Source organism: Cyanistes caeruleus, chromosome 2 (assembly GCF_971803275.1).
Source record: "Cyanistes caeruleus chromosome 2, bCyaCae1.hap1.1, whole genome shotgun sequence".
Lineage (NCBI taxonomy): Eukaryota > Metazoa > Chordata > Aves > Passeriformes > Paridae > Cyanistes > Cyanistes caeruleus.
The window spans coordinates 41,199,482-41,216,512 of record NC_141702.1 but is presented as its reverse complement, the minus strand read 5'-3'; the positions used below and the strand labels follow the sequence as shown (position 1 = coordinate 41,216,512).

General features: G+C 34.5%; 1 protein-coding gene across 7 annotated transcripts in view; it reads left to right on the top strand.

Moving 5' to 3' along the window:
• The window catches only part of ASCC3 (activating signal cointegrator 1 complex subunit 3), a 252,280-nt gene that overhangs the window by 202,684 nt on the left and 32,565 nt on the right, over nt 1-17,031 (top strand). For all 7 annotated transcript variants that reach the window (XM_086876632.1, XM_086876631.1, XM_086876634.1 and 4 more), the window contains 2 exons: nt 9,057-9,168; nt 9,429-9,563. In XM_086876632.1, coding sequence (XP_086732758.1) covers nt 9,057-9,168; nt 9,429-9,563 — 247 coding nt within the window. The remainder of the gene's footprint in view (nt 1-9,056; nt 9,169-9,428; nt 9,564-17,031) is intronic.

Here is a 17,031-nt window from a genome sequence, read left to right as displayed (position 1 = left end):
TGTTACCTGTGCTGTGATCATTCACCCACTAAAATAATGTGGCAAACAAAGAATTAACTGTTTAGATCACTAAGTATTTCTTGATGTACTCCAGCATGTTGTATTTCTGAAATCATGTTAATGTCCATAGCATTTGGCAAGGTTTTCTACCAGGTACTTTATGGGCAAGTGCTGCTGGGAGTCTGCAGGTGAAAGTAATTTCCTTTAATTCTTTTTAAGACTTTTTAAGTTTTTGATTCTGCATCTAGTCCTATGCTGAGAATCTCCCACAAAACAAACAGAATTTCCATCTAGTCTTCTTGGGAAATAAAAAATGCAGAGGATTTGAACTGTAAACTAAAGAAAGCGTTTTCAATTTTCTCACTCCATAACTAATACAATGCATACAGTTATGGGGGAGGGTATTTCTCGTCTGGGAGTTAAATTATGCTTTTTTAATTGTTAGATTTTATAGTATACTTTTAGTATAGTGTAACATAGTATATATATTTAGTATAGTATACTTATAGTATACTTTTTTAGTATAAAGTATTGTTACCTTAAAATGTCTTGCTCTTGAATTGCTTTGGTAAAGTGCTGTAGTTGGTTTGGTTTTGGTAAGCTTTGATCATGTGGTATCTGTGATTGGTACGTTTTTTAAGACACAACATATAGGCCAAAGGTGAATGTAGAATATAGAAAATTTGCTTAATAGGCAATCTCTTCCCAGTATGAAAGAGGATTTCTACTTGAGTATGAGGTTGGCATGTTGACTGCTGGTCCTTTTTTCTCTGCAGTTTCTTTATTGTCATAGAGAGCTAAATCTGGAGTTACCACAATTTCAACTTCAAAGCAAAAGTTCTGCTATTCTGAGGTGGGAAGAGAGTTGGGGGTGGGCAGAAAGAAAAGAAAAGAAGCACTTCATAATGAGATGTAGAATCTTTGTAGTGAGAACCGAGATGAGCAGATCCTGTCTAGTCATGCCCATAATGGCAGAATAGGAATGAATAATTAAATTTCTAATGAAATGGGGTCTTGCATTGGAACACCACTTTGGAACAGCTGGCAAGTTGAGCTTTTTATCCACACAGGTACTCAGCATTCCTTCTGTTTCTAGCCAAGCAGGGAGAAAAATTAAGGATATTATTTACTCTGTCAAAGCGTTTGTCAAATGATTTCTAGATGCCAAGCACAAATGGAATGGATGCGCGTGCATTCCATTCTTTGATGTAATAACGCTATTACATTTCATCCAAAGCTACTAAACTTAGTTAGTAGTTTTCCTGGACCTACTATCTGTGGTGTTTTCAGACCTCCTGAAAGCCAAGCAAGCATTTCCAGTGTGATCAGTGTTTGAATGAGGTACATCCAAAGAAAACTGAAGAGTTTTACAAACAGAAGTCAGTGATTGTTGAGATAACTCTGAATCAGTTACATTATGGTAATGGAGTTTACTGTGCCATAAAAGAGCATATGAAATTATTGATATTATCAAATAAAAACTATTTGTGGCCCTTAATAATCCAAAGATTTTAAGGTTTTGTTTTGCTTTGTTTCTCATAAGAATAGGATCATAGTTGCTGGTTTTTGGTTTAGAAGATTATGCAATACCCATTCCATGTCACTGGACAGAAGTGTTCTTTATCATGTCATGCTCCAAAACAGTTTTACTGACTTTCTCTCCCCTGTGAAACAGGAACTATTTTCCAGACAGCAGGTGACTGTACCTTAGTGGTGAATAAGTAATTCCTGCATGCATGATTAGTAAATTGCCTTGGGATTCATTGGCATAAAAGTCATTGCATGTGATGCTGTAAATCCCCAAAGTAATGGGCTTAGATAATATGCAGAAGATTTATATTCTCATTTATTGCCAGTTTTAGCTACTTGTATATTAAAGCTGCATAAACGAATGTAGGATCATCCTATTCCAATCCAGTATCATAAAATGCCTTACTGAATGCCTACAATTTGAACTACTCAAGTAATGGTAATCTATCTACCTTTGTTGTGAGACAGAGATCCGAGTATCTTTTTCCTCTAAGTAGCCAGGTTTCTTCTAAACATGAAGTCATCTTGAAAGTTTTCCTGGCAAACTTGAGATAATTTGTTAAACTTGTGGTGATGGTTGTTTTAATGGTGTGGAAATAAAATACTCCTTTTCATCAAACCATTTTAATTTTCTTGTTTGATCAAGCCCTGCCTCTCAAACTCTATGGAATGGTTTTTAACTGACTAAGTAAGAGGTGTTATTGAGCTGTTGCTTTGGGGAAGGAGAGTAGCTGAGTGCTGGTTTTGTTCAGATGCATGACAGCTAGTCACACTCATCCTGTTTGGGAGATGACACATGAATGACAGGGGTGGTCCAAATTAAATGTTTATCAGTGTGTTTTTTAGTCTTTATACCCAGAGTTTCTTCCCTGTTCTTCCCTTCCCGCAAAACAGTTAATCCTAAATGCAGAGCTTTTCGAATTTGCCTGTTAAGTCACAGTTTCTGTATTATTTCAGTCAAGTAGTACAATGTGTACTCCTTTCCACATAGAGCTGTAGTCGCTATGCTCTTTACTAAGTCAAGGTCATATCACACAGATCTGCAAAGGGCCCTGTTCTTTGCAAAGCAGTGCTTTGACAGGCTCATCTATCTCCATTCCCTGGCTGAAATGCCTTGGTTATTTCATTCTTTTACCCTTATAAAAGATTATAATTGTGACTTTCTATAAAAGAAAAATGCCTATGAGAAAAATTTTCTGTAAATCAGGTTGTGATATTTGCCAGATACATGTGCGGTAAAAGAGAAATAGAAATTTACAACATATGTAAAGTTAAGCAGAATCAGCTCTCATATGGAAAGTTAATCTTTAGATATCCTGAGAGCACACATCACATCACTGTTAAAATGTGTGTGGCTATTTATGTATTTATATGTGAGTGTGCGTCTGTGTTCATGGGCATACTTACAAAACCGGTTTTCTATGTAAATTCTTTGTGAAAACCTGAAAAATTATACCTTATTATTTCATTCCAAAAATTATTATTATGGGGATTTTTTTTCCACTTGATATCAGTTTTGCAAAGTTTTTTGGAGTGAATGAATAAAACAGCATTAATTAAAATCTCAGAGTGATGATGCCCTTATCATACATTTATGTTTTATTTTAAATTTCATTTTCTCATTATGATTAGCTGCGCATGTGAATAAAACATATGAATGCAAATTATGGTTATATACTTGTCCAGTATATTTTCTGCTACTGTGATGACAGGTAATGTCATGGTAGCATTCAGTCAGAATGGAATACCTGTGTATTTTGGTGACAAAATCACAGTTATTCAGAATTTTAGGGTTAATTTGGAATTGTGTCAGAAGGGGAGGTTACTGAAGAAAGTTAAATTAGCTACGATTAAGAGACAAAATGAAATTTATATTTTTATATATATATATAAGTATATTGCACTGCAGTGATTACTAATATGATGCCCGGAGAAAGCTGACCTAGAAGCTAGACAGAGTTTAGAATAAAGTAGGTATTTATTGAAAGGTCTTAAAGGATGTATCTTGGGCAGTACACAAGCCTGGCCAGGGCTACACCCAAGATGGACCTAGAAACGGTCACAAAATGGATGACTGGTCATGAGTTCTTCTTTAAGTTATGGTCCATCTGCATATCAGGGTTAATTGTCCAATTACAGCTTCAGGTTGTGAAGTCCAATCCTTCTTGTTTTCTCTCTTCAGTCCATCATAGTTTATGCTTTCGGGCCTGACACTTGTAACGATTGTCCTTAGTATCAAGCTGCAAAAGCAATTGTTTTGTCTACCTATGCTGTGAAGAGAGCTCACTAGTACTTAATATGAAGCTCAGAACTACACAACTAGGCACCACAGAATATGAAAAACATAAAAGCTAAGGCATCAATATCCATATTTTGAGTTGGTAAACAGATATTTCACAAAGGACTCTGCAAAAGGACTCTTCCTTTTATATTGACCTTTAGACCTATATGCATCTACAGATACATATGCATGTATATATATTTAATAAATGACAGCTCTGGGCATTATTATGAATTTCATAACCAGAGTTTGTTCTTTGGAATTATTAGGATCACAGTAATGTGAAAAGTACAGAAAGGTAGCTCACTGTATAGTTTTGCCGAATATTCAGACAAATAAAGATTTGCTAAGTCTGCAGACAGGGAAGTCCCAGGCTGCTGAGTGTTTGAGCTGCCTCCTGCTTCCCAGTCTGATGCAATCTTAGGTGAGAATACAAAGCTGAAGACTCTGCATCTCCCCATCCAGAAAGAAAATTCATGTAATTTTCTTCCTACTCTTGGAAATGATTTACCTGTACAAATTATCTATTGGAATATATGATAGGAAAAAGAAAAATCTTACCAATATGTGAGCAAGTTTATTGTGTGCCTATTAGCTTTCATTTCTCATGAGTGCATCTTGGGAGATAAGCTGTCTTGCAAATGTTATAATTAGAAACACTGATGTCAGAGAAAATGGACTTAGTTTTGTTCTTCTTAAATGACCACAATGCAGAGTATACTAAAAGCTGATTGAAGATAGCAATGTATCGGTTTGCCTACCTGGCATACGTGAATATATAGATGCAAGAAAACACGATAGAGGTAAAATAGAGGGTGACATTACTGTCTGCAGCACTTGTCCACTCTGTAATGCCTTTTTGCAAGCCAGTCACGGACTCCAGAGTCAGTCAGTAATGCCTTAACAACAGAAGTGAGTTGGTACTTTGGGTCATATCTCTCTCTGGCTGTGAAGGTTCATCAGTTGTGCCATATACTCTGTACCATTTCCATGGTGCTATTTGAAGCTGGCAGCTGCTGAAGCTGATGAAAGTAAATATAAATGATGACTGCAGTAAAGGGACCTAGAAAAAAATTACTGTCTATGCTCCCCCATACTTGTTCATAAAAAAATCCTGCATCACAACTGTACAATCTCAGAAAGCACATTTTCTTGCTATCGAGTGAATGCTGTGGATTTGCCGTTTCGTGCATTTGTTTAAAAAGACTAGCTACTGACTAGCAAGTTTCTTCTTTAATATTTTTGGCTGACTCCTGTCACCGATTTTCATTATGTGTGTCACTATTACCACCGTATAATCTGAACATAAAAAACATGGTGCTGTAACAAATGACTCCACAGCATTGACAGTTATAGCAGGACCATTTCAAGGCTGATGAAAAATTTCCCAGAGAGATCTCAGGTCAGGTTTACATAAGCTAAACAGGAAATGATTGCCAGCATTAAATCCTAAATGTTTTGTGTAACTTCATCTACATTTTATGTTCCTGCACGTCTTCTCTGTCGCTCTCAGCTGATGAAATTCCACACTTCCTTAGATTAGAGAAATAAGTTCATGTTTCACAGTTTGTTGTTCTTGCTAAGCTCTACAAGGTTTTGGGATTTTAAATATGTTATTTAATAGACAATAAAAAGTTTCTTCAGCTTTTGATTGTTTAAATTTTACATACTTTGTAAATTTTTATGATACCTAGGGGTTTGATACTGCTTTTTCCCTATGGACTACTAATGGAAGTTAGCCTGTCTAGCCCATGTGCTAGATGCTGTTAGGATAAAACTGCCTTTGACTTTCACACCTCTCAGGGGACGAGTAATTGTTGTGTTCAAACAGCCTGTAATTGTGATCCCGCTGGCTTTCTCAGTACGCTTCTGGCTATTAGAATCATTAAACAACTCAGCACCTGTTAACAGCATTGTAAATATTCAACCCTGCTTGTGTGCAGGTTGAGTCCAATATAGGAGAAGGCTTACAGAGCCCAGCCTCATAAATTAGAGCTTCTGACAAGTCAATTATTGTGAAACTGGGCTTCACTGTGAAATAAATGAAATGGTGTGCTGATAAAAAGGTAGGCTGTCTGTTTATAGCAAAGGGGAACTAATGACTAGATGATTCAATGCAGTGAGCATGAAACTGCATTGTTTTTATTCTTTATCTGTAATTAAATAGTTAGGCAATATTGCTTCATAGAGGAACTCAGTATTAGGCAGTTTTTATACTTGGAACATACCAACATGCAGAATTCAACTTGCATTTATTCCTGAGCATTGAAATCTAAAGTCACGATACCTCAGTTTTCACTAATGATTTTAACACAGTCTTTCAAGATGAATGGCTTTTATTTTTATTAGGGGAAAATGTGCTGAATGACCAAGAAGCTCCTGTGGGTGTGCTCAAAATTATATCTGCCTCATTACAGACAGTAGTTAAAACATACTGGTACCACTTCACTCAAGATTACAAACCATTTAAAATTTTTCTTTACATTGTGTTATTTCCACTAGGCAGCTACATATTTACTCCTTTGACAACAAATTACAAAGAAGCAGCAAATTTAAAATTCACAAAAAATTTTAAAAGGTACTAAAAATTCCTTTATGATGATAACTTCAGTTAACTACAGTGAAATACTGCAAATTAGGCAGAGCACAAGAGCACAAATATGTTTGAATTGGTGTCTTAAATTACAGTCTCAGGAAAGAATTTCAGTGTACTGCCCATGTTCCTTTTTTTTGGTTTTATCAGTATGCATCATGGATGTTATAGTGTTGCAAATAAAGATGCTGAAATTATATGGTGGAAGTCTGGATACCGTGACAACAAAGTGCCTCTGTTATAAGCATTTCAGAAGTATTCTATTCAATTTAGAGAGAAATAATAATGAATCATTAGTGGTTTAGGAGTATAAAATAGAATTATTTTTTTTCACCTCCTTAAACAACTTATTTAGCTAATTTGCTCAATTATTTTCAGAAGGTAAACAAAATTTAACAAAGTAATTTCTGCTAATAACCGGAAAATAAATGTGATTGGTGATGTCAGGCAGATAAAATGGGTGGATAGAAATTTTGACCATTTTGTATTATCACAACATCACTTAATTTAAAAGGATGCTCATGAAATTTAGGTTACATCAAAATCACTCTTAGAGTAATTTTTCAACAAATGAGTTTTCTTTGCACGAGGCTGATAATATATGGCTGGCCACTACAAAAAAGTTTTTTTTTTTTCAATACAAATATTTCTGTTAGTTTGGTTTGGTTTTGGACAATAGGTGTGTTGTAAGTATTTCAGATCATCTCAGCATGAACCCAAATAAAATGTTACAGAGTTGAATACTCCACTGCTCTGTATCTATGCTTTGTCTCATGTAGCTGGCTGGTATCAGAACACATTTTTTATATCTTTTTCTTATGGTACTACTGGTTGATTCCAACTTTACCCAGGTACAAGTGAATATTCAAAGCTTCAGAGAATTAATCCCATCATTTGGAATTAATGGCAAGCAGAAAATATCTGGACATTGCAATGCTGCTATTTAGCATTCAGGCATTTTCGGTTATGCTACTGCTATTTAAAGAGATGTATGGTAAAAACCTTGTTTAAGAAAATAATAATGCAATCAGATTCTTTAAATTAAGCAGTTATATAAGGATGTTTGTAGCTTATAAAATTCATGTAATTCCATCTTCTGAAATTTGCAAACAGCAGCATAGCAATAAATAATAGAAAGTTTAACTCAGAGAATGGGATTCATCTGCCTATACATGCCATCCACAACTGAACTGGTCATCTAAAATTCTCTTTTTTTAATCAGTGATTACATTTCACCTCATCCTGAAGCAGATATTTAAAATACTTAAGATGAATAGAATTCTGTAATTTCTGCACATTTCTTTCCAGTGGCAGTGAAAGGAGTTTAAAAAAGCTAACTCAGGTGCAACAGTAACTTTGTAAAATTGGCTAAAATTAATCTCAGTGCATTCTTTTGCAGCCTGTTGTTCACCTGCATAAAAGAGCATTGAAAGAACCTACTCTCGATTTCAGGGGTTTTATTTCAAGTGGGAATGCTGAGTACATCATAACAGTAGTAAATTTTAGTAAAGCAAGGCAGGTAGAACAAAGGAGCATCTTTCATCATTGCACAATCTCAGTAATCTATTTCTGCCACAATAACTAAATGAGCAAGGGCTACCTTTGTTAATCTGTTTTTAACAAATCAGTAAATCATCAGATTTTATGTTTGTTTTAATTCTGCTTTGAAACTGCATCGTTTATTTACTCTGCTTAAATGCAAGATTTTAAAACTTTCTAAGCATTCTCAGTTTTTCTTTATTACTAATTGAAGTTAATTGTTACTTTCTGACCTGGTGCCTTTACTGAATCTAGGGACACAAGTTCTTACTGCATTTTTATCTGGAGTAAAAGTTCTCACTGAAATTATGTTGGTTTATATGAGTAAAATCTTATAATACACCTCAAGCTCTATAGTTGAGGAGTGAAAACTTCAGTCACTGTGTCTTTTTTATATGCTAACATAAAAAGAAAATATATTTTGGCACACTTTATAAACTTTTTTTTTTCATGCAGAGAACTAAGCCATTGTGTTAACCTATATTTTGTCTGACAGTGAACCTGCAAAGTAGCCACATTAAGAAATACTCTATTCCTTTTTTAAACAATTCTAACTTTGGGAATAAAATGTCACAGAAATGTAACAACACCAACATTTGGATTGGTATAAGTTTACTTTTTCAAGAGATGTCACTATATGCCTAGTTTTACTTTCAGAGCTGCAGGATGTAAGGACAGTTGCTCTCCTGAATGGGTGTTCTTCCTTCGTCTTGAAGTAAAAATACTGTTACTTGTGTTAGCATTGCTTGTTCACTCTCACACTTATCAGGAAAACGTACCTGTGAAAGCAGGAAAATTTTCCCACTAACAAAATAGAGACAGTCCAGTTCTGTTTGTATCAACCTTTCTATTAATAGATGGACAAATTGCCATCTTTCCATATGTACAGGCTTGCCTTATGTTGGTTACTCCCACAAGCCATTTAAGAATCATGGATTTCTTGTTAATCTTGTTAATCTAATAAAGCACTGTGTTTAATTGTTTAATGTGGATATTTGCTGTTCTATATGTGTATTGTAGAAGCCTTGTAAGTTTTCCTAGAAGACGTTGCTGTTAAAAATCTTCAGACTGTAAAAAATATTCATGTAATACATTTGCTTTCATTTTATCTAGTTACTATAACTTGGATGATGTGAGCCATGACACTATGAATAAGTACCTCTCCAGCCTTGTTGAGAAATCCCTGTTTGATTTGGAAGGCTCCTACTGTATTGAAGTTGGGGAGGTAAGACTAATGTGTGCCTCACAAAATTCAGTAAGATACACGCTCCTAGAAGCTGTGAACAGCAAGATACATGCTCCTTGATGTTAGAGTTTGTGCCTGGAGCTCTTTGTTATGCTTATGTTGAAAACTGCTGTGGCTAAATTATAATGCTAAATTGTTTTTGCTGTTCTCTCTTAAAAGTGGTCTGAACATGTTTCACAGTTATGTAGGAACACATTATACTGAACCACTTGGGACTCTGTGTTTGATTCTTCTAACAGGACAATCGCAGCATTGAACCCCTGGCGTACGGCCGTATTGCCTCCTATTACTATTTGAAGCATCCAACTATTGGGATGTTCAAGGATCAGCTGAAACCTGAGAGCAATATTGAAGAATTGCTCTTAATTCTGACAGTAAGTGCTGATATTTCTTAAAAAATTCGTTTCTTTTACTCTTAAAAACACAAGTATATGAAAAAACCACACAAAAGAGAGTCTTTCTTCCCTGATCTCTAATTTAAATTTTTTCTTGTTTTGAGAAATATTCCTGATTCATTTTTGATGTTGCAAGTGTTTCATATACACTTCTTTCTTTTCTTATGTCCTTTTATAATGTGCAGGATCTATACAAATCTGATATTTGTCTTTTCTAAGTTGAGTGTATTACTTAAACTGCCATAGGAATGACTGCTTACACCAAATCTGTAGCAGGACCATCACTTTGTCCTGGGACAATCTGGAAGATACAGAGGCTTTAAGAAGGAGAGGAAAGATACGGGAAATTCCTCTTTACTAAAATGTCTGCTCTTCCTAGCCACCTCCCAATGCTTGAGGTCATAACCCACAACAACAGCATCTTCCACAGTTAGTCTGGATACTGTCTAACAGAGAAGTGCAATGCAAGGCCAAAGACACCATGTAACACTGTGTTAGTATTACATTCTCACCATAAAAGAATCGTTTTCCTTTTTAAGTATTTACATAGTTATAGCTACATATTTTCCATTTGCAACGTGGTGTAACTTGTACAAACATATTTCAAAACACGAAGTGCCTGAATATTATCCAGAAAAACTTATTTCTACCCCATAAGATTATAGTTTCTGTTACATTAAATACATTATGCAAGTGACCCAAATTCAGTAATATTCTGATTTCTAAGTGTTAGCTTCAAAATTAAAATCCCATCTTACAGTATTTATGTATCTTACTTTTGTATTCATTATTGTTTTGGCATGCTGCCAAAACTTCTCTGAGGAGAAATACGAGAAAAGTTAAAATAGTGCTATTCAACAGTTTGTAACTGAACAAAACCTGATCAGCATTTTATGTCGCTAGGAAAAGCACTTTTCTAGTACAGAGACTTTTCTTCCTGATAAATTTAAAGCACCTGCTGCAAACATTCAGTGTTACAGCTCAGAAATAAAGGCCACAATAATCTTTTGTAATGGAAACTGTTAGCCTAAATAAGGGAATTGCTATCACTGACCCTGAAGTATCTGTTGTTCTGATGTCAGAAAACATTGCAATTACATGAAATGAAATTCAATGTCTTCAGGTGAATTCAAAATGGTAATCATCCACAATACCTAGATATGCTGTATGTAAAATAACAGAAATTTTAAGAAGAAATACCCACATGTGAACAGAAGTTAAATAATACAATGTTGAGTATTCAAAAAGAGTGTTTTACTCCAGCTGCTATCTCTTTAAAATCTCCTCTAGTGAAAATTTTCTGCACCTAGAAATGTCAGGATTTTTTTTTTTTCAGACAAATTTGGGTAAGGAAAGTTTGAGAATATTAGCAGAGATGACATTTCATAACACTTCCTTAGCTGATAAGTAGGATATGGAAGAGGAATGATAGAAGAAGAACCTAGTTCTGCCTGTTTGAATTTGCCTATTTGACCTGTGTGCATTCAAGAATTGCAAAAGTAACTGGCAAATATTTCTATTGTAGGTGAAACTTAGGACCAAACTTAATGTTTGGTAGAGATTGTAAAATTTTAAGTTCATTAATCTTGCTTTAATCTTTTCTAATTTTTCTTTTCCTGATAATACAGTTTTGTAAGTTATCCATTCACAATCTCAAGAGGAATGAGACTAAAAATAAAATTGCTTAAGGGTCAAAATGCACCACATGTAGCAATTTTAGAGATGAGAAGGATTTACAAGTGCTGGATGCCATTAGAGCTGACAGTTCTTGCTTACTTTTTATGTGGATGTTGATTCTCGTAATCATTAGTGGAACTACTATTCTGTCTTACTGAAGATGTAAAATGCTTTTTTCAGTAATTTTTAAAATCAGTTTTTTCAATCTGATGTAGTGTTGAAAAGAAGTGCCATTTCAACAGTTATTGCCAAGGATTTTTTTCCCCCTAAACACTGCGCATTAATGAGTTTTATAATTACAGCAGTTGCTTCACACCTCTATTGTTAACCAATGACATTACATCTGCCTCACTCCACTGTTGCCCTCCTCCTTCTTATTGAAGCATTTAGCGGTTTTGGCAATAGGGAATTACATGGCATGGGGTAAGTAGTCTAATTAGGTATAAGTGAAAATCCTGAGGGAAAAGGATGTTTAAAAGTAATTTGAAGAATCTCTTAATGATGCTGAAACTGAAAGCTGTAGCTATAGTACAAAAAGGCCTGTTACCATTACAAAAATAATTATAATTGTGATGATTCTGCTGATCACTCAGTTTTAAAGTTTCAAATTTTGGACTGTGTTTTTTAAGAATAACCATCCAAGCATTTCTCATGCAGTTGCAGGATTTCATAGATATAACACTTACTATTTGTTGGAGTTTTACCCTAGCTTGCAAACCTTTAGATATTTACAAGTTTCTGATGTATATAAGGAAGTCAGATGTGAACAATTTGAAGAAAGAAAATCCTGATTTTCATTTTTCAAATGGGATATAGATACAAAATATGTAAATAACTTGAATAGGAGAAAAAGTTTGTTTAAAATGTGAAAAAAACCACAAGATTTTGTTCAAGAATTCAGAAATTTAGGATTATGTTCAGGGGGTTAAATATGAGTTTGATTAAGGGATTTTGAGTTTCAGATTGATATTTTTGCATTCTGAATGGAGGTGTTCAAAATTCAGGATTGATCACCAGTGAATTATCAAAGAATCTTTACAACTCACATAAAAAAGTAGTTGTGAGTCATCCAGTATCTAAGTGTTGTTTTAGTGTGGATCTCTTAAAAAAGTCACATGATAGCAGGATTTATTTTCACTTAGTGGAAGACCACTCATAGTTTTCTCCAGTATCTGTTCTTTTCTCTGATTTTATTTTACCTTTTCATTTTGATCATCTGCCAGCATTTTACAAGATCAAATGAATTTATTTTTTTTTCCTACTCTGGTGAGTAGGGGTTGACTATTTATAACATGAACAGGAGCATGGCACATGGGAGCAGTCATGTTGGAAATATACAGTAATAAGTGATTCGAATAGGTGGATGAAAATCTCCTCATGTTTGCCCTGCTCCTCTTGGTAAATCTGTACCTGACACGTTTGAGCTGCCTTGGGTTTTCAGTTAGCAGGTGGAACTTCACATTCAGTTATTTTTGTCTCTGGCTTGAGCTAGTGGACTGGTAATTTTTTTCTGAGAGAAAATGTTTGATGTTTTTCCATAGAGCTTTCTTTAAACCTTCCCTAACCAGGCTCAGATTGTAGTAATCCAAATGAGCTTAATCACTGTTAAGTTATGGTGCTTCTTGCATTAAGTATTATTGATGAGAAAGTGTTCATGAATTATTACTGACAGGGTGGATTTCCCTGAGGTGCCTAAAGACTGTTTCCTGTAATTCTGATAGTTAGGTGCAGAGATTAAAAAAGAGGTCTAGGTAAAAAACAATGATAGATACTTTAGGGTAATTCTTGTCTTTTTCTGCACAAATGTTTTTAAAAGCAAATAGTGATTTGTTTTATCTTGAGGAAAGAAAGTCTATCTTTCTGATTGATCAGGGCTGTGACACCTAGATCCACTAGTTTCATGCTTGTTGGTGATTTTTAACTTATCTGGTTAATATTCCTATTTACAGAGCAAAAAATTTGTCATACCTGTACATACCAGTGAGTGAAGGAGGGAGAGACCATTCCCATCTTTCATCCCTTGTTTTATCTCCATGTTGTTCCTAATTTCTTTTTTTTAAGTTTCTGCCTACAAAAGAGAACTGGTTGGTTTTCATGTTCCTACTGCTGTCTTTCACATAAACTGTTTATAAGAGAGAGGGATTTTTTCTTATAAAAGGGAGATTAGAGAGAGAACATGATATTTTTGTTATAGTGGGGCACACGTGTGTCTTTCTGTGCTACAAACATGGACATAGAAGTTTGGTATCCATGTGCCTCTTCCCTATATTTCTTCCTGAAAATTGTTATGGTGACACTGTCTTGTATTAGACTATGTAATTTGGAACTCAGCAGAAAATCTGTCATTGCTGGAGTCACAGACTTGGAAGGTGTAAGGTTCATGAAACAGACACTCTCCATTCAAGATACATAGATAGCAAATGGGTAGAGTTATTAATGCCTTATCTGTCTTTCAGAACCTGGTCAGTATTTGTACTATGAGAACCTAGATAATTAACCTGTAGTTTTATTTCCTCTTCATCATTGTTGGCGATTCCTGCTGGCAATTTCCAACCAGGGAAATACACAATTCTTTTTGAGTATTTACACTCTCAGCCTAAAATAATTTTATTTCTATATGGGGATTCTGTTGCTAATTTGGTCTCCCATGATGGGGCTGCAAAGGCTTTTGACTGAGTGATAAACCATCTTTTCAACAGCTCTCCAGTAAAAACTAGGGAAGAGGGGATTAGTTCCTTACAAAAATACTGTCAAAAAAGAGAAGCTAATATGATCTGTTTTGTGTAATATTTTCCCTGCAAGCCATGGCAGAAGCATTGCTTTTAGGAATTTTTAAGACATTTATATAAAACTGAGTCTCTGTTCTTTAGTTATTTCAGATAAAAATCAGATCACCCTTCCTAAGTCAGTCAGTGTTTACAGTTATTGCAAAAATTACATTTACATTTAATTTAGAAGAAAATTAAGGTGCTACTATGATTTCTTTCAGCAAAACTATATTCATTAAGTTATTCTTTTTGAATATGGCATTTCAATGTCAAGGATAGAAGTATTTTATGATGTAAAATTTATATCAGATGGAAAGCAATTTATTACATGCTAGCCTTTAAAGAACTTCCATGTCTGATTTCACATCTATGATACAATCTCAACAATATGAACATCAGTGCTGTGGCCTCAGCCATTATTCATATTTTAGTAATAGAAGAAATATTTTTGTATATTTTTAACAGAAGAAAACTGTTACCTCTTACAATGAAATCTTTTCTTTACAATAAATCTGTACCAGGTACTGTTCAATGCATAACTTTCATCCCAAACACAGGCATTTCCTGGATAATTTACTTAATTTTTGTATAGCCTATATTCTCTGGATTTTAACATGTTAAAACATTTGTGCTTCAGTTCCCACTTGAATCATCTAGATGTTATCATTGTGTATTTAATGGTTTAAATTTGAAAATTATGTTGGGGCTCATGAAAATAAAGCAAAATGAAATAGCATCCAATTTTCATCATCTATATCCAGTATATTCAAAAATATCTTGTACTTAGTGGAAAAAGTACTCACACATTTAATTAGTCTTGATTTTTCTCTAGTTCCAGTAGATGGAGCAGTTTTTAATGTTGCTGTAGTTCTTGAATTCAGTAATTTTTTTCTGACATCATGACACAACTGTTTCCTGGTCTTCTTCTTGCAAATGATTGTTTGATTTTGAAGGCATAATATGCTGGCTGCCTTTACAGGAAAGCACAGTCCATTAGTAAATCGAGGTAACAATGCCCACCAGTGACAGCTAGCTCAACATGGCATGAGTCTTCCATTTTTATGGCATCAGGAAGAAAAAATTACATTCAAAACCAGAAAATACAGATCCTTTCCGTCTCCAGTATATATGAGTTTCTGAGCCCTAATTTACAGGTCTCCTTTTTTTCCCATCCAATCTTCTTATTTAATATCTGTCATTATATACCAATTTAAAAAAACAACAAAGACTAAAGAAAAGAGAAAATGAAAAAAACCAAACTGAATCAATACTCACAAAAGCTAAATTAAAACCTGTTTTAAAGTTGTAGCTAAATGTTTCTGACAAACATTTGCCACAACAAAGGCCATAAAATAAGAACTATTATCTTGGATATAATATGGGGGGGGTGAGAGGTGGAGTTAGTTTCTTTAAATTTGCTTTGATTGCAATGTAACATGCAAGGGAAAAACTTTTGAAAGTGTATATAGCTGTGGCAGTAGAAAGCAGTACCCTCATGCTATATCACCATTTCAAATGCCTGCTTTAGTAACTGTTTCTGTCAGAAAAAATGAGGAAATAAATTCCTTTATCAGGATGCAGCTATAGCAGCAAAACACTCACGTATACTAGTAGAAAGTATTCTGAGAGCCAGGTAGACAGAAGTACTGTCCTGGTCTGGTAGCTGCAAAGGTGAACATTCTCTGCCATCTGTGGCAAATCAGTGTTTTCCCATGGTAGAAGCAAGTTCAATGGTAGCAAGCTTGGTTTAACTGACTGCTCAAAGCTGCATGCAATTCAACAATAAACCACTTATTTGTTTGTACATTTAGCACAAACACTTTTTACTTACTGCTGGACAGTTAGAATTGTAGCAGAATTGTAGCCACCATTCTGCAAGATTTCAAATTATGCATAGTTGTGTACATGCAGCCACTACTTGGCAAAGTATTCATATAGGAAATTAAATGGCTTTTTTCAGCAGTCATGTCATATGACTGCTATACAATAGCATATACAATATATTTGTTGAAGTAAAGTTTGTGTTTGTTGAAACAGAACCAAAGTTCTCAACAGCATCTTTATTATGGTAAAGCTGAATGTTTTATAATCTGTAAGGCTGCTTTGATAAATGGTTGTATGTCCTCATGTCCCAAATGCTCCAGCGGGAAGTCGCACAAGCTCAGTTTGTCTTTAGCAAGTCAGTTCAAGTTCTACCTGCTTTATTCCTCCCAATTTCTAATTGAAGCAGGAAAAGCAAATTTAGGCCTTCTGCACCCTGCAGTTCTTTTGTCTTCACTGGCTTCTAGATAATGCCTTTGCCTTTGATAGATTTATACAATTGTTCTATAAGTTATTACAGTTATCATATTGGTGACTGTTTTCATAGAATACAGTTCACTCAGTGACACCAGCTAAACTATACAGACTTCTGTTTAAAGGCACAAAAATACTTTTTCTTTGTTGTCAGCATAGAGGATATTGCTTGTAAAACTGTTAAGGAAGAGGATGACATTGTAGCTTGTTCTCTGATTGGAACAGAAACTACAGGATAAGGATTGGTTTGGCTGAAATGATTACATCATACAAGATTGATATCCAGCATATATTGTTCCTTTAGCATAGTAGTTAAAAAAAAAAAAAGAGCATAAGAGGATTACTGATCAGTCATTAATGAAGTATCTGACACTTGTATTTTCTTATTTGCATTTAGATTCTTTCTTTGTCTCATTTTCTTTTTCTTTTTTTTTTTTCCTGATGGGGGCCTGTCTAGCTTCAGAAATTGAATTTTACTTTAAATGTTGATGTTGCATATTATCAGAGATGAACTTTTAAGAAATTGGCCTCTCCTATTTAGAAATATTTAAGAAATAGGCCTCTCCTATTGCCTAATATTTACAAGATGATTTATTTCACAGCTAGTTAGGTACGCTACCTGTAATGTTAGAAGAAATTGCAGAAGGATTTTTGTTACCAAAAGGCCTTAGCATTTGAAAAAATTTGAAAGCATTTGAAAAAATAAT